Raw genomic sequence first — 26696 nt, forward strand, 5'->3', positions numbered from 1 at the left:
GTGACACGACAGAGGGCGGGCCGGAGATGCGGGACGGGGGCGCGAGAAGTGACGGCAGCTCCAGCCGCGCCGCGCTCCGCCGCCGCTGCCACCTCACCTGCCACATCGCCCCGCGCGCTTCCGCTTCCGCCCCGCTATCGATGGTACCCAGGGGGCCGCTCTGGCCCGCGCCGCCGGCGCCTCTATGGTATCTGTGGGGGCGGGGCCGGGCCGGCGCGCGGGGCATGCCGGGAGGCGCGGCCGCCTGGCGGACTGCGCTCCCCAGGGGGCGCTCCGCCCGGCGCCGGTGACGCTCCGCGCTGCCATTGGCCGGCGCGGCGAGGGGGCGGGGCGCGCGCACGCGGTCGCGGCGGGGCTGTTGCGACAGAAGGAAAGCGCGAGCGGCCGGTGCGGGCGGGCCCGGGGAGCCCCGGGCGGGGAGCGGCGGGGCCGGGCCGGGGCAGGGCCGGGGTGGGCGGGCGGGAGGGAGGGAGCCCTCAACGGGAGCCGGCGGCACCGTGTGCTCCGGGCCGAGGCGGCCGGCCCACGGCGCCGCCGGGGCGGGGAACGGAGGCGGGGCGACCCGAGCCGGGCCGGATCGGATCGGCGCGGCCTAACGGCGCCTGTCGCCCCCTCTGGCGTAGCTCCCACCCGCGCCATGCCCTCCGACCTGGCCAAGAAGAAGGCGGCCAAGAAGAAGGAGGCGGCGAAGGCCCGGCAGCGGCCGCGGCGGGTCCCGGACGAGAACGGGGATGCCGGGACGGAGCCGCAGGAAGTGCGGCCCCCGGAGGCCAACGGGACGGTGCTGCCAGGTGAGAGAGGGGCCGGTGCTCTGTCTGCCCCGCGTGTCCCAGGGCAGGGGGCCGGGCCGGCTGGACCGTGTGTGCCCGGCTATGTCCCGGGCGGGCGAACCGCGACATTGATCTGATGAAACACCTCGGGCGCGGGTTGTGCGGACTCGGGCGGCTGCAGGAGCTGCCCCCGGCACCGCTCTGCCCCCGGCGCCGTTCTGCCCCCGGCACCGCTCTGCCCTGAGGCCGCAGGACGCCCGGGGGGCTCCGCATGGGCCCTGTGTACAAGGGATGCCCGTGGCCCTCGCTTGAGGCACGATAGTCTGCAGATGGAGGGGGTGATGGTGCTCCCAGAGAGACACTTTCTTTGTCTTCTGCTACTTGATGCCCGGACCTGTTTGGGGGTTTTTGTGTTTTGGTTTAGTTTGGAGTTTTGTTTCCTGCTGCAGAAACCACTTAATTAATTCTCCTCTTACCGCTATTTGCTCTGACTCTTTGCTCACCTGTTTCTCTGAGACGTACCTGGTCTGCAGAAACTAATAACCTATCCTCTAGAGCAGATTTTATGCCTGTTAAACAGAGAGGCTTTGCCACAGCGAGCTGCTGGTGTTAAAGGAAACAGGGCAGGTAACGCTTACAGAGGGAGAGTTTATTTTTGGGCCTTCCTTTAGCTCACCTGGAAGGTTCTCCCGGGCTCAGGTCGCGGTGGGCTGTGCCAGGAGTCACTCGGTGTGTCACTGGGAGCCCCGGAGGGCGGCAGGGCCGCGGTGTGTGCCCGGGGGTGTGTGCCTGGCGGTGTGTGCCCGGGGGTGTGTGTGTGCCCGGCGGTGGTGTGCCCATGGATGTGTGTCCCGGCGGTGTGTGCCCGGGGATAGGTGCCCGGCGGGGCCGCTCTCCGTGATGGGAGCTCTGCGGTGGGTGCCGGGCGGTGGGTGCCCAGGGGTATGTGCCCGGCGGTGGGCGGTGTGTGCCCAGCGGGGCCGCTCTCGGTGACAGGTGCCCGCGGTGGGTGCCCGGTGCTGTGTGCCCGGCGGTGGGCGGTATGTCCCGGTGATGGGTCCCCGGCGGTGGGTGTCCCGCGCGGTTCTGCGGGCGGGGGTCCGGGCAGGGTCCGGGCAGGGCCCGGTGCGCTCTGAGCCGCCGGCGGCGCGCGCGGGGGCAGCCCGGCCCGAGCCGCCCAATCGCCGCCCTCCGCCAGGGGTTTCATTTGCATACCGCCTCCCTATTGGTGCAGCCCGCGGCGGTGGGCGGAGCGGCGGCGGCCGGGCCGGGGTCCGGGTGGGTCTGGGGAAAAGGGCTCTGCTTCCCTCAGGGGGCGGCGGGCACAGAGCGGGATCCTGAGGGAACAGGCACGGCCCTGCCAGAGCTCGGGAGCCTTGGACAGAGCTCAGGAGCCTTGGGCAGCCCCTTCGGGCACAGGGTGGGATGGCTGGGGTGTCCGTGCAGGGTCAGGCTGGGTCTCAAGAAAAGGCTCTGCTTTCCCCCAGCGGGTGGGTGGGCACCAAAGGAGCTCCTCAGGGAACGGGCACGGCCCTGCCGCTGCCAGAGCTCAGGAGTCTTTGGACAGTGCAGTCGGGCACAGGGTGGGATGGGTGGGGTGTCCATGTAGTGCCAGGGCAGGGTCAGGCTGGGTCTCGGGAAAAAGCTCTTCTTCCTCCAGGGGGTGGGCGGGCACCGAGTGGGATCCTGAGGGAACGGGCACGGCCCTGCCAGAGCTCAGGAGCCTTGGACACAGCTCAGGAGCCTTGGACACAGCTCAGGAGTCTTGGACAGCGCCCTAGGGCACTTGTTGGGATGGTTGGGATGTCCGTGCAGTGCCAGGGCAGGGTCAGGCTGGGTCTCGGGAAAAGGCTTTGCTTCCCCCAGAGGGTGGGTGGGCACTGAAGGAGCTCCTGAGGGAACAGGCACGGCCCCGACCCTGCCAAAGCTCAGGAGTCTTTGGGCGCTCTCGGGCACAGGGTGGGATGGTTGGGGTGCCAGTGCAGGGCCGACACTTGGACTCAATGATCCTTGTGGGTCCCTTCCGACTCAGGAGATCGTGTGATTCTATGTGGGTCGATACCGGCGTATTTCTTACTGAGCTATTTGTGCATTGGAGTAACACTCCCTTCCTCATGTTTGCTCACCTGCTTCATTCTCTGTTGTCACTGCTCCATGGCATTGCCCAAAGGGGTCCTGCATCAGTGCCAGTGACGTTTTTTGCTCCTCAGTTAAGGCACATTTGCCATGGTGTTAACAGTGATTTTGCTGAGTGAGTGATTTTTCCAGAAGTGCTGGATGCTGACAACCAGGGTGCCATTCCACACTGGCATAATCTAAAATCAGGTCTGCCTGCCAAGATCCCTGGTGCTATTGGCTACTTCAAAGGGCAGCATCTCTCACTGAGGAGTGGAGTTGGCCTGTGACAGAAGGTCAGCATGACAGGAAGGATGGTGGTGAGGCTCTGGCACAGGCAGCCCAGGGAAGCTGTGGCTGCCCTATTCCTAGAATTCTCCAAGGCCAAGTTGGACAGGCCTTGGAGCAACCTGCTCTAGTGGAAGGTGTCCCTGCCCATGGCAGCAGGTTTGGAATTAAATGCTCTAGAAGATGTAATCCAAACCATTCTAGGATTCTGTGATGCTATGATTTACTTGTACTGTAGAACAAAATAAGGACGGGAATGTGCAGATGGACATTGTAGCTTCTCAGAAAATTACTAGGAACTGTTTCAATGGTGCTGCTGCTTCTCTATTCTCAGCTTTCCCTTTGTTTATTTTCTAGTCAGTTTGTTTTCTGGCCAAGCCTTTTCTTAAGCTTACAAGCAATATTTTGTACGCTCTATTCCTAGTCTGGGCCATTCTGCAGGAGGGGTTAGTCCCATCACACTCAGAAAACAGCTTACCATTCTGGCTGCTCACTTAGTTTTGATGGTCCTGTTTTATTTAGATGACACTTAGATATTTAGCTGGTGGAAATTCTGTCTGGACCATGTATATCCTCCTGCTAAGCTGAAAAGCTGAGTGTCATCCCATCTGAGTCTCCTCAACTCTTCCATAGAAATGGGAGTTGTTTTTGTGGTCCTGGGCCTTTTGGTACAGGGGATTATGTCTTCCCTTGTTTGTAAATCAGTAACACTTCTGGTTTTCTCTCCATATAGAGGTGGATGCTCTTACCAAGGAGCTGGAGGACTTTGAGTTAAAGAAAGCTGCTGCCCGAGCTGTGACAGGAGTGCTGGCCTCCCACCCCAACAGCACTGACGTGCATATTATCAACCTCTCACTGACCTTTCATGGCCAGGAGCTGCTGAGTGACACCAAACTGGAGCTGAACTCTGGGAGACGCTACGGCCTGATTGGACTCAATGGGATTGGTAAGCTGAGGGGAAGCAGCCTGCCTCCCTGGAGCTTGGTAAAGGTGTCCTGCTGCTGAGAAGCCAGGCAGGTGCAGGTGGAAAGTGCTGGAAACCAGGAGGAGAGCTTTAGACAGTCACAGCTGGGACGCAGCAGTTTCTGTTCTCCCATATCTCCACCCAGGAAGGGGAGTTATTAGTGTTGCTGAAAGAAGTCTGAAATGGCGTTCGACTGTGCTTTTGATCTTCTTTCTGTGGAGAGTTGGGTGAGATGTCTGGGATCTGTTAATGTGCCCGATTTCTGTTTGCCTGATTAGCTTAGTAGAGCCAGTAAACCAAATGCTGATGGTGTTGGTCAAAGAACTTGTCGTTTATGGAGGAGTAGAGAATGTCTAGTTTGGCCTGACTCTGAAAACAACTGTACAGTCCCTGGAGAAAGTGAGGCTGCATTGAGAGATGCAGAATATGGGTGTGATGGGAGAGGTGCTAGTAAGAATGACCATCTCTTTTAAATTTCAGAAAGCTCAGGTTGTTTACAGAATAGCACATTACTTTCCTCTGTGCTAGAAGTTTTCAGAATCTGGGATCCTGGTACCAGCTGTCAGACCTGGTGAGACACCAGACAGTACAACAGAGATAAAGTTTCCAAATCTGGGCAAGGGCTGAAGTGGAGTGGTTTCCAAAAAAAGCTTCTTCACATCTCAGTCCTGTCCTTGGGGTGGTGAGCCTTGGCTAGGAGGGCAGCCTGTCCTAGTGAGGCAGGGGGCTCTGCTGTGCCTCCAGTTCTTCTGGCCTCTTGAGAAAAAAATCCCCAGGATTTTCTGAGCTTGGAAAAGGAAGGAATCAGTGGGATCTGAGTGTATCTCATCCGTTTCATTGTAATGTAGTATCTCACTTAATCCAGCAATTAATTGTGATTATCTGCACGCAGGAAAATCCATGCTTTTGTCAGCTATTGGGAAGCGAGAAGTGCCCATCCCAGAGCACATTGACATCTATCACCTCACCCGAGAGATGCCTCCCAGTGACAAGACCCCTCTGCAGTGTGTGATGGAGGTGGATACAGAGAGGGCCATGCTGGAGCGAGAAGCAGAACGTTTAGCTCATGAAGATGGTAAAGCTTCTCGGCGTCCCAAGGGACATTTCCTCCATTTCCTTCCCTATCAAAGAAAATTTGGGTTCCTTGGGGAAGTTTTCATGTGTTGTGGTACCTGTGTTGCCCAGCTGCCCTGTACTAATGGGTGTGGAGACACTTCTTTGGAGGAGTTATTCCATGTGGCATTTTAAGAAGTGTCTCAGGCTTGGATATGGAGGGGGCTAAGCAGGGGTAGAGCAGAGGGACTGTGAGGTTTCCTAGCTGTGCAGCAGTGCAGCTGAGAGCCCTTTGTAGGCAAAGGTGCTGACTGCCAGGCTCTCTTTCAGCGGAATGTGAGAAACTCTTGGAGTTATACGAACGCCTGGAGGAGCTGGATGCTGACAAGGCAGAAGCACGGGCCTCCCGTATCCTTCATGGCTTGGGGTTCACACCAGCCATGCAGAGGAAGAAGCTGAAGGACTTTAGTGGTGGCTGGCGAATGAGGGTGGCTCTTGCCAGGTGAGTGGAGTAGTGCCAGCTGCCTCCTATGAGAATGTGTGCCTGCTTGTGACTGCAGAGCCACAGACAGTTCTGAGAACTCAGAGCAGAGTTGAGAGGCTTTGGGCTACCTACACTTACCCTGTGCTGTCATCTCCCCTGTCCTTGCAGGGCACTCTTCATTCGGCCTTTCATGCTGCTGCTCGATGAGCCCACAAACCACCTTGACCTGGATGCCTGTGTTTGGTTGGAGGAAGAGCTGAAAACGTAAGCATGGAGGAGTTTGCTGCTTCTGTGGGTTGTGCTTTTCTGCTTGTCAGCATGTGAGCATGAACATCTTGTCAGCACGTAAGCAAGTTCTGCAGGAGTAACTGTGTAGTTCTCGGGGGTGCGTAACTGTGTAGTTCTTGTGGTACCAGTGACACCTTCTGCTTGCTGCTATGTCACATTCTTTGATGCAAGGGTAAACAATTCAATTCCCTGTCACTGAAGAAATGAGAAATGCTGGTTTGTACTCCCAGGTTAAAGGTGCTTCCTTGAAAGCCAGGAGCAGGCCTTGGCAGCCTGTGTACTATAAAAGTAGTGTGAGCTTTCCAGACCTGGCTCCCAGCTCATCTTCCTGCCCACCATTTTTCTGTTTTCACAGTGCTGTAGTATCTGAGTGTGTTGGTTTCATCTTTTGCTAGTGTGTGAGGTGACTGCTTTCCATAACAAAGGTAAAATGTGAAAAGGTGTAAGGCAAAAAGCTTAGGAACAGTTAGGAATAACAGTCAGGTTATGGGATGTGCATTAAAAGATGTGTATTGTGAAAAGGGCTTTGCCTTTGCAGAAGTTTCTCCATCAGCTCTGTCAGTTGAACCTTTTGCATCCTTGCTTTAGAAGTGAGGTGCTTTAGAAAAGAACTTTGAACCTCTTTTGGGCAGCCTTTGACCCCTCATTGTACGGATTTGGAGCAGAGCCAGATGCAGTGTGTGTGACAGATGGGAGTCTGTACTGAGGGGAAAGTAAGCAGCAAAGGTTGAAACTTCTTAGAAATGTGATGTCAGTGGAGTCAGCTGCATCAGTGACACAAGTCACCTGCCACATTGACATCTAGCTCTGGGCTTTTTGTGATAACAGGCAGGCTATGTAATGGTGCAGGGTGTTTTACTACAGTGAAAAATGTTGGCAGGATTTACTCACAGCAGTTGATTGTAGCTGCTTTACTGCTGATTTCCCAGAGCGTGCATATAAAGCCTTTGCCACGATCAGGGCCAACAAATAGGATTTCTTTTCCTACTTTAGTCTCTAATAACTTACGTGGTGCCCCAGGTTCAAGCGGATCCTTGTGCTGATATCCCACTCCCAGGACTTCCTGAACGGCGTCTGCACCAACATCATCCACATGCACAACCGCAAACTTAAGTACTACACAGTGAGTAAACAGAACCCCGTGTAACCAGCAGAAACAGGGGCTGTTCTCTGGGCACAGCTGATGTTCCATGCTCTCTTTCCAGGGAAATTACGATCAATATGTAAAGACTCGCTTAGAACTAGAAGAAAATCAAATGAAGCGATTCCACTGGGAGCAAGATCAGATCGCTCATATGAAGGTACCTGCCTAGCTGCATGAGCACTCTCCTGCCCTTTTAGTGGGCATCCCTTCCCCTCATAAACCTTATCACTGTGGCTTTTGGCTAACCCTTTTTTTGCAGAATTACATTGCACGATTTGGCCATGGTAGTGCGAAGCTGGCCAGGCAAGCTCAGAGCAAGGAGAAGACCCTTCAAAAAATGATGGCTTCTGGCTTGACAGAGAGAGTCGTGAATGATAAGGTAGGATCAGACATGGGATTGCATCTAGAGATCTGTATTTTAAACACGGACTACAGAAGTAGAAGGGTCTTCAGCAGACAGCAGGAATGTCTGACAGAGCTGGTAGCAAGAACGAGATACCCTTCCTGATGCCAAAGATCCCTTACTCAGCGTGGAGTAATGCTGAACAACCAGAAAAGGAGGAGGAATTTTCTAGGGGAGGGAAGTGGAGTTGTCATATCAATAAGGCTGTTTTGCAGATATGGAAATCAGAAAGGAATGCCTAGGGCTCATAGGAGATGGGAGAGGATACTCAGTGCAGCTTTTACTTGTGCAAAGAGTACAAACCCACATTTGTTTCAAAGGGAAAGAAACAGGGATTCATTAGCCCACAGATGAGCTTGCAAGCAGCTCATCAGAATAAATCTGAGTGAGTTGCAAGAAGGGCTTATAAAAAGTCACAATCTGGTGCCTTGGTCTACAGCTGATGTTGGTAATGAGGCATGGTTTTACAGGAATGACTGCCCTGTCCCGTGTTCCGGGGTGTCTCACAGGTGGATATTCTGTGTTAACAGACTTTATCATTCTACTTTCCGCCCTGTGGGAAAATCCCCCCTCCTGTCATCATGGTGCAGAATGTCAGCTTCAGATACACCAAGGATGGGGTGAGTATGGGAGTATGCATATAGAGATCACTTGTATTTCTTGCCTTGTTTGGGAGTGGGAGACTTTTGGCTGAGCTTCCTGAGGGGGCTGCAGTGTATGACTGATAGAGCAAAGTCCTTGGCAGGGCTAATGCTGGGCCTGCTGGGGACAGAGCATTACAGGTGCTGCAGGGGGGTTCTGCAGGGTACTGAAAAGGTGTAATGTTTCATGGTTTTTGTGGTTTGCAGCCATGGATCTATAATAACTTGGAGTTTGGGATTGACCTGGATACTCGTGTAGCTCTTGTTGGACCCAATGGAGCTGGAAAGTCAACACTGCTGAAACTGCTCACGGGAGAGGTTTGCTCCATACATTGTCTATCCTGCTCTGGGCCTTTACTTTTGGGATAGTCTTCAATAAAGTGCACTTGTTTGCCAGAACATCCTGGCCAGGCCTTAGAAGTCCTGTGGTCTTATTGAAACATGGGGGTTTTCTCTCACATTACCTGTTCAGACTGCCTCCCCCGTGCCAGACTGGAGATGGCTGGATTCTGTATTTCTGGCATACTGCAAGAGGAGAGATTTCCTGATGAAATGATTTTATCTTCCCCTTCTAGCTGCTGCCCACAGATGGGATGATTCGCAAGCACTCGCATGTGAAGATCGGCAGATACCACCAGGTACTCCCTACAGCAGCCCCCAGGGAAAGGGAATGCTTAGGAAAAAGCTGTCAGGAATGAGGAACCTTGCCCCTCTAGTTCTGCTTCTAAAGCCTCTCCCACTGCTGCCATTCTGTGTCTGGAGATGGGGGAAGAAACCATTCCACAGAATGGTCTCCAGCTCGTGTTCTTACCCTACAAAGAGTCTGGCTGTGGTTCTTCCTGTTCAGTCTCCCACCTGCTATGGCAGAGTTGGTTGCCTTGTGTTTGGTGGTGGACAAGCCTCCTATTCTGAAGCAGCATTCCTGTTCCTGAAATGGAAATTATTACTTAATAGTTCAGCACAGAGGCTGTCCTGTGGGTGGGATCACTGACTCATGTTCTGCTGCTCACCTGGTACCAGGGGAGTAGGGCTTAGGGCCATGAAGTAGTTGGCGTGCACAGCCTGAAGGTGACTTTTCTTCTCTGTCAGCACTTGCAAGAGCAGTTGGATTTAGACCTCTCACCCCTGGAGTACATGCTGAAATGCTACCCAGAGATCAAGGAGAAGGAGGAGATGAGGAAAATCATTGGCAGATATGGTCTTACAGGGAAGCAGCAGGTGAGTATGAGCTGTTTCCTTTTTGTTCATTAGGGAAGTAGAGGTTCTGTGTTTTCTGTTACTCTGCTGATACCTCGCAGTGTGATACAGTATGCAGCATGGCACACCACTGCATCAAAATACTTTTTTAATCTCTGCCTTTGAAACTGGAGAAAAAAAATAACTCACAGCTCATGGGAACTTTCTTTGGAGCACAGCAGTGTGTGGGTAGGAAGGGATGACCCCCTCAGATTCTGGGTAAAAAGAAACCAAGTTCTGGTATAGTACTAGACCTGAGCATGTTTTAATTATAATTTAAACTATTTTGGTTCTCTCTTATTTCTGAGATGAATACTAGGCAGAAGTGCTAGAAGATTCTCAGCTGTTTCAGACTTGGTTCAGACAAGAGAGTGGGCTCACCAATGGTGCTCTAAGTCCAAGCATGACATGCTCCTGTACATGACACATCCTGTGTGTGACAGTTGTCCACATCGCTGCAGTTCATTGTTGATTTTTGCGTTGGTTTTGCCCATTTGTCACTGCAGAAGTTGACAGTAGTTTGAGTGTTGTGTCAGTGAATCCCAGGCAGACCAATTAACTGTTCTTACACACCTTTGGCACAAGATGGGCCTTGCTGTGTACAGTCCTTCAGAAGCCCCTGGAATTCCCTTCTTCCCGGGGTGGGAAAAGGTTAGTGTAGGTGACTGAGCACTTGTCTTGTGTCATGGAGCTGCTGGGAGCCCAAGGTGAGACCTAAGTGGTTTGGGTCAGGGTGGCAGGCTGTCAGGTCACTGCAGAGCTGCAAGCCATGTGTGTGTTGGGCAGGTGAGCCCCATCAGGAACCTCTCGGATGGGCAGAAGTGCCGTGTGTGCTTTGCCTGGCTGGCCTGGCAGAACCCTCACATGCTCTTCCTGGACGAGCCCACCAACCACCTGGACATTGAAACCATAGATGCACTGGCAGATGCCATCAATGAGTTTGAAGGAGGAATGATGCTTGTCAGCCATGACTTCAGGCTCATCCAACAGGTAAGGATGGTTGTGAGTTTTGTCAGAGCACCTTTCTAACATTTTAGTAATTAAAACGAGGTGTTTTCAACTGACTCACTCATCCCAAAAAGATGGGTGAGTGAAAATAAGATTGCGATTCCCTTGCTGTGTTCATGTTAAACAATTATCGAGCTAACCCAGGAAAACATTAGGTATTTAAATAAAAACCACCACAAATGTCAAGTTCTGATGTATCAGCTATAGCTTTGGCTGCAAGTTCCGGTATAATTTTATTTTTCACTGTGATAGGTACACCTAGTTCAGGTTAAGAACTGCTTTTGTTTCAGTTACCAATTTAGCAAGAATTAGTAATTGGTTCATCTTAGTCCATGAACAAAATCAGAAATACTGAGGGGCCTAGAATTTTCAGTTCAAAAGTCTTGTATAAATTATGTGGAAAACACCAGGGAAGATGTTTCCCTCTAGATACTTTTCTTTGGTAGTCTAAATGTGATAGTTATCAAACTTTTCTTACCAGACTTCAGAGAGTAGTTTTTAGTTAATGTTATAATTTTGGTAAGATTATACAAAATTTTGTACTGCAAACCTCTCTCCTCCTCCCCCTCCACCTTCTCCTCCTCCTCGGGTGTTTGCTCTCAGGTCGCGCAGGAGATCTGGGTCTGCGAGAAGCAGACAATCACCAAGTGGCAAGGGGACATCCTTGCCTACAAGGAGCATCTCAAGTCGAAGCTGGTGGACGAGGACCCACAGCTCACCAAACGGACCCACAACGTGTGAGCTGAGGAGCCTCCAGCCCGTGTTTCCCGTGGGGCTGGCGGTGACCCGTCTGCCCGCCGGCAGGAGCGGAGCCGCCGCTCCCTCTGGCTGTGTGCTAGGATTGCTGCAATACTGCTTCCCCTCGACTTGCCTTGCACCTCTATGTCTGGACAGAGCTGTTCTCTCCTCATCTGGCTACGTTTGGGCAACTGTTTCCTTATTTAGACGATGCCCCATCGGAGCCAGGCCTCGGAATCTGTTGGCTTGGGGTCACAACAGTGGCCATCAGGGTGTCCAAGCTGCAGTGACACACAAGTGGAGACCCCCAGCCCAGCTTTTTCTGCCTTTTCCTTCCCAATTTCTGCTTCAGTTTAGATACTTCACTTCAAACTCCTCTGGCCTTGGTTTGTTTTTAACTATTATTTAACAGTGTAATTAACAGCCCGAGAGTCCATCAGTCAATAAAGAGAGAAAAACAATCTTGTCCTGTTTTGTGAGCCATGGTACTTGGAGTGCACTGGGGTGAGTCAGCAACTGCTGAGATTTGAGTGAGATCAGCCCTTCCTACTAAATGTTCCCTTCCTCAGTACAACCAAAGCTGTGGCCAGAACTTGAGAGATGTGAGGTGGTGAGTACTGAGCTGTGGAAGCACCGAGCAGAGTCCTCACACCTGGGGCACCTCTGCTCTGCCAGACTGGACACCACATTTCCAGTGAGCCACAGAACAAGCCACAAATGCTTCTGCTGTAGACAGTGACAGACACAACTTGAAAGTGTTCTAAAGATCAATTTCAGAGACAGAACATAGATCTGTGGAACACCAGCACGTGTTTACCAACACAGTGGCTCAGGTGTGGTGTTTTGCTTCACCTTGAATTGTCTAATGATGAGACTCAATAACGTAAGAATTTTGGACTATGAATTAGTTCCTTGTTCCTTGCAGGTTTAACTAAAGACTAATCAAATGTAGACTAACTTTTATTTTTGTTCTCAATAACAGATTTTTGGAAAAGTTGATGTTCAAACCTCACCCTAAGCCACAGAAGCTTGAATAAAATACATGTTTATTATTTAAACAAAGGGGGCTAAAGAGAAAGGTAGCAAATCGAACATAATAGCATTTTTTTAATCATGAGTCTCTGTTTTAATTACTTCTGACACATGAGAGGGGCAGCACTGCTTGCAGGAAAGGTCCATGTAGCCCAGCAACCCATCCAGCAGCAGGAGTTGCTGGGTGAATGGAAGGACAGGACAAAGGAGCTGTGCTCCCATGCAGTGCATTCTTTGGTGTCAACTGACTGGCTTTGACTTTTTGAGCAGAGTATTTCCTTATTTTTCTTTCCTAAAGGGCCCATCCAAGTTGTGACTGCTGCTGTGGAAGCACTGAGTGTCATCCATAGGGGACAAATGTCACAACACAAGCTGCTTCCAGCAGATCAAATAGGACCTTCAGGTTTTTCACTGATTCTAGCAATGATCTGAAAGGAGAAAAATAATATATTTTTGGGGAAAATAATGCCAGTTAGTATAAGTGCTTCCAAGTTCTGCAGAAAGGTCTAGATGGCAGTAAATGTCACTTGGACGAATATCTCACAGTGGAGAACTTGGAAGTTATCAGGTAGAGTGAGGGAATGAAAACTCACAGGGAATTATTACTCAAAAGACTGATGGTCACAAGTTAAACAATAATAGATCAATGCACATCTGCTCTGCTCTCTAGGTTGCAGGAAGTGTTGGTGAGTTGGAAAAAGTTGTGAAGCAGCTCTGAGAATGGTGAGGTCTAGGAGTCCTGACTGAAGCTAGACCTGTTAGTCCTGTGCTTCTTACCAAAGATTTGGTAACAATTCCTTTCACTCCATTTCAGATCTGGGGATAATAAATGCAAGATACAATCTTACACTGAGTTCTTTGGGAATGTAAGTCCTGTGAACCGGCTGGGGACACTGGGATGACATCCAGCATGATGGGCAGTAGCTGGAGCACTGCAGCTCATGGAGCCAAGGAGAGCTCTGTTACCTGTGCTGCTGCAAAGGGAGAGGAACTCAGATGCAGACACCTCTCTGATGTATAAACAAGGACCACAGATACATGTTTAAAGCAAAAGCAGCTGTAGCTGCACTAGGTGTCACAGTAGGCCAAGAGTTGGAAAATGAAATCTATAAACGTGCTTTATCGGCCTTGATCTAACCTGAATTTGTTCTGTGGTGACCGTTCGTTGGCTGTGCTGAAGCAGCTGTGGCAGACACATGTCCTGGAACACTGATTTCAGAGACAGCCACCAGCTGGGGCAGTGCCACTTCAAGCTGTTCCAGCTGAGAATTTTCTGGTTTTGCAGAAAAGCGAAACTATCAATAAATTACAAGAATTGCTCCTTAGTTGCTAGGATGGTCATTTCTGTAAAAGAAGTGACCCAGCACCTGCACAGTCACATTTGCCTTTTATCCAAAAAAAGGCTGGCTCTAACAGCCACAGCCAGAAGTGGCAGGTGCAGGTTTGTGGGATTCCATTGTGTGTGTGCTGCAGTGGATCCATACACCACAAAACCAGCAGCAGGATGATTTGGGCCCAGCACACAGCAGCGTGTACAGCCTCCAGCACATGCAGGCCAGGGGAGCAGATGGTAACTCTCCAAACCTGAGAGTTCAAAGCTGACTGTACTGCTCAGTGGATGAGCCTCCATCCTTGGCCTGTAAAGGCTTCCTGTGCCTAATGCTGAGTGACAAGTTGCTGCTCCTCTACCACTGGGCTTCCTTCCAACTAATTTTTTTTTTTTTTTTTTAGAAATTTTTTAGAATTTTTTTTTTAGAAAAGACAGCTGTGTGTTTATCACTGTGTAATGTGTATCACAAACTGGATGGCAAGTGGGGAGGGATACAACAGCCCCCAGCTCCTGCAGCACAAGGGTCCCTCCCTGTGTGCTGTCACCTGAGACCAAGGTAACACAGCTCCCATTGCAAGGAGGGTGGTGGAATGTCCCTCAGGGCTGGGAGCCCTGAACTATTCCCTGACAATGCACAGCCCCTTATGAAGCACAAGTGGTGATGTCTCCTGCTCCTCACTCCCAGTATTAGTCACTCCTGCTTCGAGAGGATCCCACCACCACATATCTTCACAACACCATTCTCCTTCACAAATGCCCAAACGTGACCATTCCAGCCTGTACTGCCTGGTCACTGAAGTTTCAGTTTCTGGGAGCAAGAACCTCGCTGTGGCACTGATGCCCCTTGTCACTGTGACAGTTATTTGCACGAGGGGAGGGTGATCAGGTGCCTCCCCATGAGCACAGGCTGAGAATAAAACAATTCAGTGAAATTATACGGGCTGCACAAGCAGTAGCAGAATCACTGACTGATAAGTAGGTCTCCCAGGCTCACTCTTTGGAAGATGTGATTTGCTCATGATGTGTGTACCTGAGCAGGAGGCTCCACATGGCAGCACAGAGACCCTGGTGTGTTCCCCCACCAAACAATCATACTGGCATCACCCTTTTATGAAATCACTGCAGTGGTGTCTGCTGAAAGGCTTCCTTTTCTCTCCAAAGCACAGAAAACTCTGTTTTGTTTACGTCTCTACTGTGTTGCTGCACGTTTTTCCTGGCTAAGCCTAAATCCTGTGTCACATTTACCTTCGTGAGCGTGATCACTGGTTTCCAAGACAGATCAAATCCACACTTGGGGTGTCAGCCCTTCACTGCCCCACTCCTGACATTCCAGGCCCTGTTGTATGCAACAGGTGGGATCCCAAGAGCAGACTAGTTAGCAGGGGAAATCTGGCTGGTAAGGTGCTGTTGGTGGTACAGTGCTGTTGTTTCATCTCTGGACCAACGTTTCCTGCAGTTACTGGGTTTTCCCTGATGGCATTACCTGTTCCAGAGGACAGATGTGATTCCATTTGATTCTGGAGTACCTTGAGTGCTCAAATCTACAGCCTTGCACCAAAGCAAGATCCTTCCTTTCACCAAACCCCTTTTGGACCCGGGAATGACTCTTCTCTGGTAATTCTGTCCCCTGAAAATCAGATGCTTCTGCTCTTGCCTCTCTTTGCCCAGGTTACACTCAAACTTCTCAGGTCTCAAAGTTTAGTTGAATCCATCACTTCCAAGCTCCTCTCAGGCCAGCTGCTTTTCATTTAGTGCAAAGTGGAATCATCAGCCACAGGTGTGTAATTGTCCTCCTTCCTGGGGGCTGTAGCTGAAGCAGTTTGGGTTCTGCTGCCTATAAAACCAGTGCTGGTTATAGTGATAACTGCTGGTGCTAAACAACCAGTCTCACAGCACTTGTTGGTTGCTCTGTTGGAGGTTAAGATGAGCTCAGAACCTCTGAAGAAACATGATCGTGCTGCTGGTTCTGGGGAAAAAAGATCTAAGAAGAAGCCTAAGAGAAAGGAAGCCTTTTCAGTCTACATTTATAAAGTGCTGAAGCAGGTGAGTAAATGGTGGGTTTTTTTCTGCTAGAAACTGCTTTGTACATAAAGTAACTTCTCCCTGCTGTATGTTAACACCATAAAGAGTAAGGAAGAAAAAAATCTGGGTTTCTAGAGAGATAAGGAAAGAAAAAAAGGTGTGAATGCAGGTACAGGAGAGTCCGAGCTGAAGCTTAGAAGTTGAGGGAGTGGATTCTAGGGGTAATAGAGATGGATCTAGAGCAAAAAGTGTTTCCTGGAAAGGATGAGCTCTGGTGCTTATCTCTGCCTGAAGAAGTAATTTCATGGAGGTCACTCAGTAGAAACAGCTGCTTCCAGCCCTGTGAGTATCTGGTCATTTTTGATGGGGAGATGAGTGCATTTTTAGAAGTGGCCATGAGTTTTCTAGGCCACGGTTGTCAGCATTAGCCTGTAGACAGGACTTGGCTATCTAAGCCAAGTATTTCCACCCCTCACAGCCATGTTTTTCATGGGGGTTGTGAGGAGGTTTCTGCCAGTGCAATCCCAAAGTTCCTGCAGCATTCTGGGAGCCTCTCCTGAGTTTAAAGTGGCCCATGATTTGAAACCCTTGGGGTGGCAGCTACAGGTGCTTTTGGAGTCAGAGTGCCCTGTCTGGGATGGGGAATGGGGCTCCCACTCCTTCCAGGGTGATGGGCATTTGAGATTGAGATGGTGTTTTGTGGAGATTTACGAGAGTAAGACAAACTTAATTAGCATATTTAGTTTGGTGACTAGGATGCTTTAGAAAGAACAAACAGAACTTTGAGCTCATGAGAAGATGGGATTAGAAACCTGCTCAAGAGAAGAAGATTCAATTAACCCCCTACATGAATATGTTGAAAAATGTATGAGTTGTTTGTATGATCTTTTAACCTAATTGTTGTAGTAGAAATTATTAACCTTACTGAAATGGTGTATAAGTTCTTAGAAAACCTGAGTAAAATCGGATTCTGATCACGGTCGGTCTCCCCGTCTCTCCTTCAATCGCCAATAGTTTTTGTTTCCCCCTGGCAGGTGCACCCAGACCTCGCCATCTCCTCCAAGGCCATGAGCATCATGAACTCCTTTGTCAATGACATGTTTGAGCGCCTGGCCTCGGAGGCCTCGCGCCTGGCCCAGTACAGCCACCGTGCCACCATCACCAGCTGCGAGGTGCAGACGGCCACCAGGCTCCTGCTGCCCGGGGAGCTGGCCAAGCACGCCGTCTCCGAGGGCACCAAGGCTGTCACCAAGTACACCACGGGCAAGTGACCTCTGGGCCCCAGTGGAACCAGCCCAGGACTGGCTTCTTCTCCTGCAGGAGTTGGTGTTTGGTCTTCTTCAGCTGGAAAAGCAAAACCTCCTGTTGCCTGCCTGCAAATAAAAAAAAAGTGCATAGAAACGCAGGTTGTGTCTTTAATCTTTGCATCACAAATCGTGAGACAGTTTAAACTGTGGCCGTGGGGGTTGTTTGGTAGGGCTGGAAGAACAGCTGATGTTTGAAAACCACCACACACAACTAGGAGCAGGGACCACAGGGTGTGCCTGGGGAAAGCTGGGGTCATTATGGGAAGCATAGTGGGTTCTCTGCAGTTCTCCAAAATCCTTACTATAGCCGTCAGATTCCTGACTGCTAAAAACTTCTGCTGCCTTTGAATTTCCTGTTCTTCTTCAACTGCTCCCTAACTGTGGGGGTCTTTCTGCCCAAGTTATCAGTTTATACTGGTCAGAGTAAATGCTAAATCTCCCTGGGTCAATAGGGTGAAGTTAGCACTGGGTAAAGGGCTTTTCTAATGTTTATAAACTATTTTCAAAGCAGTTCTTTTTTTTGGTTGGGTTTTTTTTTTCCTGGTGGGCTGTGGGAATGAAGTTTTTCCTTGTTAGCTGTTTTTTGTGTTTTGTTTTTGTCATTGCTGTTGTTTGGGGTTTGTGGTTTCTGGTTTTATTTTTTCTTCTGGTGGAAGTTTTCCCCTTTTCAGCAGAACTGAAGCAAAATGAGCTTCAGTGACAAAAAAAATCAAACCGTTTTCTTTCTGGACATGTGGCCGTCCTCTCTACTTGCTTCCAGTGTCTTTAAAGAGAGCTTTATCCTGCAAGGCTCTAAACTGGGCTAGGACCGGGTGTCCTGTGTTCTGCTTTGGACCAATATTTTAATGACTGGCCCCCACTGCCTTTCCTTGTATCCCCAGGTATTTCTTACAGGAGGGATCCAGGGCCCTGAAGGGACCATGAGCCTGTTCTGCCTGTCCCCGTGGAGCCTGGGTGACCCACAGGGCTGAGTGTTGTGTCCAGAGCCATGACCCTTGGGTGGATGGCTTGGCTGCCCTGTAAGCACAGCACCTTGGGGTGTGTGGGGCTTTTCTGGATTCCTGGACAGAGGTGTTGCCTCAGGGTCTGTGGTGGAGTGAAGAAAAAATGTGGTGCGTGTTCTGGATGGAGATCATAGAAGAGTTTTGGTTGAAAAGGTCCTCAAAGCCCCTCCAGGTCCACCTCCCTGCCACGAGCAGAGACACCTTCCACTAGATCAGGTTGCTCCAAGCCCTGTCCAGCCTGGCCTTGAACGCTTGGGCACCCACAACTTCTCTGGACAACCTGTTCTGGTGCCCTTGGCCAGCTCCACGTTGGGTCTGGATGGCTGGTTCTGACATCCTACCTTCACAGGGTACCTTATCAGGGTAGGAGTACCGGGAGGAACCTGAGCTGTGTTAAGTCCCACGGTGACAGTAAATGGGACAATCCTGGATTTCACCACCTTGTGAGGTGCTGCTGGGTCTCATGTGCTATAGAACTGACAGATGCTGGTGTCTGATGAGGGTCAGCCTGGCTCAGTGGTGTGGGCCAGACAAGGTGTATGTGATGCTTCCAGGGAGAGTACAGGAGGCAGCAGCACTGAGCATCCTGCCTGCAGCTCCATCCCTGCTGCACAGAGTGGGGCTGGGCTGGGGGAGGGAGCAAAGGGCTGGGCTGGGTGCTCTGTTTCCTTTTCACTTAGGACAGCACTGAAGAGAGACCTCTTCATTGTGTCTGGCCAGAAAGCCAGAACTGGACTTCAGCAGAGGTGTGGGCTGCACATGAAGTTTAATGAGTCCAAGTGTCCAGTCCTGCACTTTGGCCACAATAACCCCCTGCAGTGCTCTAGGCTGGGGATGGTGTGGCTGGACAGTGCCCAGGCAGAAAGGGACCTGGGGGTTCTGGTCAGCAGCGGCTGAACATGAGCCTGCAGTGTGCCCAGGTGGCCAAGAGGGCCAATGGCCCCTGGCCTGGAGCAGGAATGGTGTAGCCAGCAGGAGCAGGGAGCTCATTCTGCCCCTGGACTCAGCACTGGTGAGGCCACACCTCGAGTGCTGTGTCCAGTTCTGGCCCCTCAGTTTAGGAAGGACGTTGAGACGCTTGAACGTGTCCAGAGGAGCCAACAAAGCTGGTGAAGGGATTGGAAAACAAGCCAGATGAAGAACAACTGAGGGAGCTGGGGGTGTTTATCCTGGAGAAAAGGAGACTCAGAGGTGACCTCATCACTCTCTACAACTCCCTGAAGGGGGTTGTGGACAGCTGGGGTTGGTCTCTTTGTCCAGGCAGCAACTGACAGAATGAGAGGACACAGGCTCAGGCTGCATCAAGGGAAATACAGGTTGGATATTAGGAAGAAGTTTTTCACAGAAAGAGTGATTAAATATTGGAATAGTCTGCCTGGGGAGGTGGTGGAGTCACCATCCCTGGATGTGTTTAAAAGGAAACTGGATGTGGCACTCGATGCCATGATCCAGTTGAGGTGTCGGGGCTGGGTTGGACTCAATGATCTTGAAGGTCTCTCCCAACCTCCACATTCTGTGATTCTGGGATTCTTTTCCTCCCTTTAACCCTTGTGGTGGCTGTGCTGTGGGGAGGGGCTGTGTGGCTGGTACTAGTGACAGAGCAGCTGGAGGCAGGCCTGGGAGAGTCCAGCCAAGGAGTGGGAGGCTGAGCAGGCTGGATTTGCATCGAGCAGGTAAGCAGCTCCTCTCTTGCTGAATTTATTCTATTGCTCAGTAGGCCTTGTGTCTGTGCTTGTGTTCTGATCCACTTAAGGTGAGAAGAGGCAAGTTTTGCCTTGATCCATAATTGTGGAAAGGAGCTAGAGTCTAAACATACCTGAAAGTGAGATTAAAGCATAAATGAGGTTAGGTGTTGGAATACAAAGTGACAATTCAACTCTTTTTTTTTTTCTTCTTCTTCATAAAGGAGAAAAGCAAAGGCAATAGAAAAGAAGGAAAACGCCAAGAATAATTATGAAAAGTACAGGAAAGAAGTGACCACCATCATGGGTCCAGAGCTGGCTCATCAAGTGCAATGGGGGAGATCTGTGTTGGGTGTGATGGGTCTTTCCCTGGTGAAATCCCTCTCAAAGCCAGCAAGCAAGTCAGAGAGTGTTGTAATTCTCTAGGGAAATGCTTTCTCCCTCCTGACCCCCTGGAGTCCCTGATCACTTAGAGTGACCCTTCCTTCCTTCTCGGACCCCACTGCCTGTGGTCCAGCTGTCTCTCCTCTGAGCTGGGAAGCTGTAAATTGTCTCCCCTTCCTTTGTACGCCCTTTTTCCACCCTGGAAACTCGAAGAATAAACACCTGGGACAAATGTCCTGGGGAAAGAGGCTCTTCTGAGATATCTCACCTCGTCCTTGGTATAATTCTCTCCAAATCCTCCTAATAACTGAGCTAGCTGAGCCCCCGAGAGGAGGCCAGGAGAGGGAATATATCAAGAGAGGGAGCAGAGCCATGTCAGCCAGGCTGGCAGGGTGGAGCATGAAAAGCCTCGCAGGAGCAGCCAGGACCATTAAGGGCAGCAAAGACTTTGATGTTTTGTAGATTGTGCAGCCCCTGGGGCAGGTGAGGTGTTTGCTTCTAGAGGGTGTTGAAAGTGGCAACGTCACAGACACCTCCCAGCAACAGCAGGTGTGTGGAGATCTTCATCCTTCCTTGCTTAAATTTTATTGGCTCCTCGTTAGTATCTGGCGAAGTTTGCCTGATGTATGGAAAGTTTATTGAAAGATAAATATTATTATTTAAAAATTATTATTTATTGAAAGATAAATATTTATCTTTTCCTGATGCATCACTTACCAGCTCTTTTAATGACCTTGAAAGAGGGGGCCTCATTTTCTAAAATAAAGCAGTTTCTGTTCGTTGTTGGAGGTAGTTCAAAACTTCAATTTACAAACCTTTATCTTTGAGGAGGCAATGGAGAAGCATTCATTACTTTTTTTACTTGTTCACTGCAGCTTACCCCCCTTCCCAGCAGCTCTGCCAGCTGCGGGCTGTGCAGCCAGGCTCTCTGAGGGATGGGGAATGCTGAGGAGCAGCCTGGAGCTGCAGTTCTCCTCCTGCCCTGGAGATGGGTCTCTCTGCCTGCCTGATCTCAGATCCATCATGCTGCACGAGCAGGAGCCCGGCGCAGGCTGGATGGGGGGACTGTGCAACCTCCTCCCCCGGTACTCAGCTCTCCTGGCAGGTACCTGGCTGTGCATAAAGTGCTGATTTATGGTGGAGTGAGTGACTGTCTCCTGCAGATCTCTGACAGAGCATCGAGCACCGGGTGAGCCCCAGAGGAGTAAGGATTTGAAGGTTTAAGTGCTTGATTCTCCAACGCTCTATTTTTGCATCCTGCTTCGTGTCACACCCCTCTTTCCACCCTCCATCCACAACAGAGACCTGAAGAATAGAGTTGGAGATTGGCCTCACATTCCTCTCACGAGATGCCTGCGTTTCCTCAGAGATGTGACAGGTCGTGCAGATGAACTGAGGGGCAGAAGGAGGAGGTTGCTCTTGGAGTGAGGGACTGTTGTGGTTTGAAAGCAAAATGAATGAGAGGCTCCAAGTCAGAAATATAATTTAATAAGAAAAAAAGGTAAAAATAAAATAAAATAAATGCGATAACACAAAGGAGCACTGACAGAGTCAGAACACACCCTGAGCAGGGTGGGGGGAGCAGTCCAGGTGAGGGGCTCTTCCTGAAGCAGTGATCCCACAGAAAGGTCTGGGAGCTCTGCTCCTCTGGGAATCCAGTGGCTCAGGGCTGCTTGTCCTGTCCCAAATCCCAGATTCTCTCCAGGTGGGAATGCTTGGCTCCTCCCCCTGGGCATTGGGAGCATCTCCCAATGGGATGAGGAGTCGTGCAGTGGCTCCTTGATGGCCCATTAAACAGAGAGAGCTCCTGGAGGGAGTTACCTGTGACTCATGGGCCATGAGCAGAAGACACCCTTGGGAAAACACTGCCCCACCTGGTTTCAACAGTTCATGAAGATGGTGATAGAATAAATACTTTGTGTACATCCTACACTGCAACCCAGGACAGGGACTTCTGCACCGAACCTGCCCACATTGTCCCTTTCACATTTCCCTTATGGGGGTGAGTTCATCTCTTGCTGTGCAGGGATCCTGTTGCTTGTTTCCCCAAAGTAAATGTTACCCCTGCCCTTAGAGGGGTCACACGTTGTGACGTGGTGTGGACCCTCACAGAGGACAGCAAGGGTCAAACATGGAAGGCTCTTTATTATCTGACTCCAAAAGCTTATATACATTTTGTACAGAGGGCCCAGATTGGCCCAAGGAGGTCACAACCTCCTGACTCCATTGGTCACTGTGACCATCAGTCAAATTCTCCTCTCAGAGAACAAGAATGCAAAACATACTGATAAATTCTAAGAATACAATATTGTTTACATGAAGCAGCCTGAGAAGCTGCTGCAAAGACTCGAACACTTGAAAGCAAGAAATGCAGGGGTGACAAGTAAGTCCCCCTGGAGCTTCCCTGGATGCCTGCACAGGATGCCATTCAGGGTTGTCTTTTCCTGGTGGTTCACCCAGTGTTTAGCTGATGAGCTTTGGTGAGGACCATTCCTCAGCTCAGCTGCTTTCAGGTTGGGCTTGTGGCTGCAGTGAGATCTGGGTGAAGTTGCTTTTAGGCTCTGCCACATGCTGGCGATTCACAGGACGCTGGTTATTGTGAGAACAACTCAGAAGTATTAACGTTACACTAAAAGCAAAATTTGGAGCCTGTGCAGGTTCCCTTCCAAAGTGTCTTGGGGCTGCCCTGATCCATGTGAGTCTGTCTTTGCCCAGGTCTGTCTTTGCCCAGGCCTGCCTGTGTCCCCACAAGTTCTCACACCAAGTGTTTAGTGCTGCAACACTGCAAGTCCCTGATCCCACATCTATGTTCTGACTAAACTATGCTTCTCTATGGGCTAAAAACAATTATTTTTTTTTTATTTGTCGTTTCTTCAAAATCTCAAAAAGAGCACTCTAGTGCTGAATGAGCATTCATGAAAATATCACTGATGCCTGTGTTCTGTTTTCCTTTCTGTAAGAGAGCAATGGCTTAAGAGCACGTGCTCTTTCCTTCACTTAGAGGAGGACCAGGAGGCAGAGCATCCCTGAGGCCTGTTCTGAGGGGAGGGAGCTTTGTGGGCAGTGGAGGCTGGCAGCAGCGTGCAGACCTGTGTGCATTCCTGTCGTGTCCCTTGGCAGCCGTGTTGCCAGGTGGCTGCTCCGGTGCCTCATTAGACACTGTTCCAAACAGCAGAGGCAGGAGCAGTTCAGCACTCGGAGGAAAATGAGCTGGTGATGGATTAGCCCTGGTGGTGCCAAAGCTGTTAAAATATGAACCTCTGATGTACAGCCAGGCTTACAGCAATGGACTTTCATCTTCTCTGTGCTCGACTGCAAGTTGTGGGGTCGGTGCTGGTCTGTGTCACTTCCCTTCTCTGTTTAGGCTGAGCTTGGCTGTTGTCTCTGAGTGCTGGGAGCTTGTGGTGGCCACAGAATCCCTGCGTGGAGGAAAGTAGAGGGGAGATGATCAAAGGTCAGGCAGGCACTCCCCCACCAGCAGATGCATTGTTGTCTGAAGCTCTGTCATCCCTGATGCTGCCACTGCTGAAATGGGAGTGAGAATCCACAGCACCCTTGGAGCTGTCTCTGTGTTCTCTCCTACAAATAGTTTGTTTCCTTGGGTTTTTTCTCTCTTTTCATGCTCTGTGTGCTCTGGATTCTTGGATGTAACCAACAATAATTCTCCTTTCTTCATCTCCCCAGCTCAGGATTGGGCTTGGTGGTGTGGGAGGTGTTCAGACTAAGTGAAAAAGTAAATCTTATTTTGTAACCATAACTTCCAGAGCCGTATAAAGGGTGTCAGGAGACATCCTTGTTCTCATCCTTGTCCTCTCCCTGTGTAGCCTTGCATTACCTGGTGCCAAACTGGGGAGAGACAGAAAGACCTGCTGTCTGGTGAGGTGCTCCCTGACATGGAGCCCTGGGAATGACTCACAGTGCTCCTGGTGCCTGGAAGCTGCTCTGGGGCTGGAGGCCACTGGGGTGGGGACAAAAGGTGTGTCCTCACATGGGCAATGTCCACTGGCCTGGGCCTGGACAGCTCCAGTGGTGCCCTGTTTGGCCACCAAGGAGGAGGAGGAGGCTGTTTCCATGTGGCCCCATGCAGGGAGTGGGGCTGGAGAGGAGAATGACATGGGCAGAGGGGCCCCATGAGGAATGGCTGCTGCAGGCCACACGCCGCTTTCCCATTAGTGAGTGTTTAGTTCAGCGTTTTAAATAATTGTGTCCTCGGAATGATATTTAAAATCCATTTGGGAGGCAATGAGGCGGGAAAGTGCCTGTGCCATTGTGATGACGCTGCGCGGGCCGTGCCACACATGCATATTACAAACTCGTTACAGGCTCCTCTCCACGCATGCTGCTCCCTCCCCAAACAACCTCGTTCTGAGGCTCTGAGTGTATCTCCCCCACCATGGCTGCAGTGCTTGGCCCTATGAAGACATTTATTTGACAAGATGGACGTGGTGTCCTCTGGGATAAGAGATAAGGCACAGACAGATCACGGCAGTTGGGTGGTGTCCATGGGAATAGAGGTGTGTGGGGCATGTCTGCTGATGGAACTCTTGTTCAGACATCCTGGCCTTTGCCTGTGGTCACTTTCTGACCAGCCCTTGGACTTGCCACTGCAGGTTCCTGGCCCTGAAGCCCCAGGGCTTTCAGCTGCTGTGCTCTGGGCTCTGTTGGAGGGGTTGTGCAAGCTATCCTAGGTTGGCTCTGAGGCTGAGGGCAAGCCTGTGCTCCTGAATGTCCATGGGAGATGCACGAGCTGGAGGGATGAGGTGTGAGGGAGCTGATGGAGCAGCAGCAGCAGTTCCATGGGTGCTGCTTAGTGGTTGGTTGGGAGAGTGGCCTTTCTGTTTCTGTTCCTCTGTGACTGCTGTGTGGGCACCCTCTGCTGTCCCCTCAAGCCATGCAGGATAAAAATCCTGTGTGAGAGGACAAGGCTCCTCTTACCACTTTATCCTTGTCCTGCTGGCCTTGGTGCTTGTCCTGGGTTGCAGTGTAGGATGTGCACAAAGTATTTATTCCATCCCCATCCCCATGAACTGTTAAACCAGGTGGGGCAGTGTTTTCCCAGGCCCCTCCTTTGGGGTCTTCTGCTCATGGCCCATCAATGCCTTGCCCAGCACTCACAGGGAACTCCCTCCAGGAGCTCTCTCTGTTTAATGGGCCATCAAGGAGCCACTGCACGACTCCTCATCCCATTGGGAGATGCTCCCAATGCCCAGGGGGAGGAGCCAAGCATTCCCACCTGGAGAGAATCTGGGATTTGGGACAGGACAAGCAGCCCTGAGCCACTGGATTCCCAGAGGAGCAGAGCTCCCAGACCTTTCTGTGGGATCACTGCTTCAGGAAGAGCCCCTCACCTGGACTGCTCCCACCACCCTGCTCAGGGTGTGTTCTGACTCTGTCAGTGCTCCTTTGTGTTATTGCATTGATTTTATTTTTACCTTTTTTCTTATTAAATTATATTTCTGACTTGGAGCCTCTCACTCGTTTTGCTTTCAAACCACAACAGTGGTGTGAGCAGTATTCAGTCCTTATCCTCTTCCTCCTGATCATGTTCAGGCCCTCCTAGCCAGGCTCCTAGCTGTGGTTTTTCCCAGAGCTGCCTTGTGACCAAACATTAGTGGGGTGAGGATGAAAGCCCCAGGTGCACTCAAGGACATGTTGGAGTCTGACATTGCTGTCTCTTGCTCACTGACCCAGCTGGGTGCTCTTCTGGATAGGAAATGGATGGCTCTGAAACCCTTTTCTCTGCCTGTAGCTGAGGGCCCTCAGTGCCCTCAGTGTCCCTCTGGACTTTCCTACTTGTTACCTGTGGGCTTGGAGATGCTGAAGGTGGCTGCTTGTGTTTTGTAGTTTTGTAGGTTTGGTGGGGTTTTTTTGTTTGTTTGTTTGTTTTGGGGTATTTTTCCTTTTTTTTGGTTTTTTTTTTTGTTTTGGTTTTGTTTTTTGGGGGTTTTTTGGGGGGTTTGGGGGGTTTTTTTGGGTTTTTAGTGGTTTTTGGGGGGGTTTTGTTGGGGTTTTTTTTGTTTGTTTGTCTGTTTGGGGTTTTTTTGGGGTTTTTTTTTTGTTTGTTTGTTTTTTGTTTGTTTTTTTTTTTTTTTTCTTTGTGGGTTTTTGTTTGTAGTTTTGGGTTGGTTGGTTGGTTTCCTTGAAGTGGTTTGAGGTTTTTTGTTGTTGTTGATAGCCATGGGAATGGGAGAAAATGTCCAGGGTAGCTGGTGCAGTCAGGAACATGCAGAGTGAGTTCTGTGAAATGCTGAGGGTGAGGACGCTGCCTGCCCTCAGCCAGTGTGCGGGGGGTAATGGGGTGGGGGACAGCTGCAGTCAGGGTGTTCCTCCCAGGGGCCTTTCCTGGATGGCCTTGTGTGCAGGAGTAGTGTTGGAGTCCAGGACATCCCTTTGGATGAGCTGGGACCCGGGAAAGAGAATTTGAGCCCTGGACAAGGGGGTGTGGGGCTGGTCCAGGGGGTTTGGAGACCTTGGCACAGCCCAGGAAGACACTGGGTTTGATCTCAGCCCATGGGAGAAACTTCCGGCATTAGGAGAGGAATTGCAAATCACCAGGAAGTGAAAACAGTAGTTTAGCACAGTAGAAGATGCAAAATTCAGTAGGTTTAGGGTTGTTAGAATAGAGGTAAATGGGGGACAAGATGGGGGAATTTAGGTGGTGCCTCGTGTCCCTCTCCTTCTCCCCTGTCCTCCATCCCCTGAGGTGGTGATGATATAAGGTAGTGAGAGTGGGTTGGGTCGAAGTAGAAGTGACCCTCTTAGTGTAAGCACTGGGCATTGGTGTGAAATAGTAAATAACCTAT

At 50.7% G+C, this 26696-nt stretch overlaps 2 protein-coding genes across 3 annotated transcripts; both read left to right on the forward strand.

The window, feature by feature from the left end:
• Positions 1–368: 368 nt before the first annotated feature.
• Positions 369–11593, forward strand: LOC310920038 (ATP-binding cassette sub-family F member 2). 2 transcript variants are annotated; one of them, XM_083879724.1, is made up of 15 exons: positions 369–387; positions 624–791; positions 3907–4119; positions 5030–5212; positions 5521–5692; positions 5843–5938; positions 6983–7085; positions 7168–7263; positions 7366–7485; positions 8040–8129; positions 8358–8468; positions 8726–8788; positions 9240–9368; positions 10173–10376; positions 10998–11593. In XM_083879724.1, the coding sequence occupies exons 2-15, from the start codon at positions 638–640 to the stop codon at positions 11133–11135; spliced, it is 1872 nt and encodes a 623-aa protein (XP_083735850.1). In that variant the 5' UTR covers positions 369–387; positions 624–637; the 3' UTR covers positions 11136–11593. The 2 variants fall into 2 exon arrangements, with proteins under 2 accessions (XP_083735850.1, XP_083735849.1); XM_083879723.1 differs by lacking the exon at positions 369–387 and having other exon boundaries at positions 559–791.
• Positions 11594–15417: 3824 nt separating this feature from the next.
• On the forward strand, positions 15418–16787 carry H2BK1 (H2B.K variant histone 1; the record flags this gene model as incomplete). Its single annotated transcript, XM_083876928.1, has 2 exons — positions 15418–15537; positions 16551–16787. 2 exons carry the CDS (start codon positions 15418–15420, stop codon positions 16785–16787), a joined length of 357 nt encoding a protein of 118 aa, XP_083733054.1.
• Between the last annotated feature and the right edge of the window lie 9909 nt (positions 16788–26696).

The sequence above is a fragment of the Zosterops lateralis genome (genome assembly GCF_965231275.1).
Source record: "Zosterops lateralis genome assembly, chromosome: 1".
Taxonomy (NCBI): Eukaryota; Metazoa; Chordata; class Aves; order Passeriformes; family Zosteropidae; genus Zosterops; species Zosterops lateralis.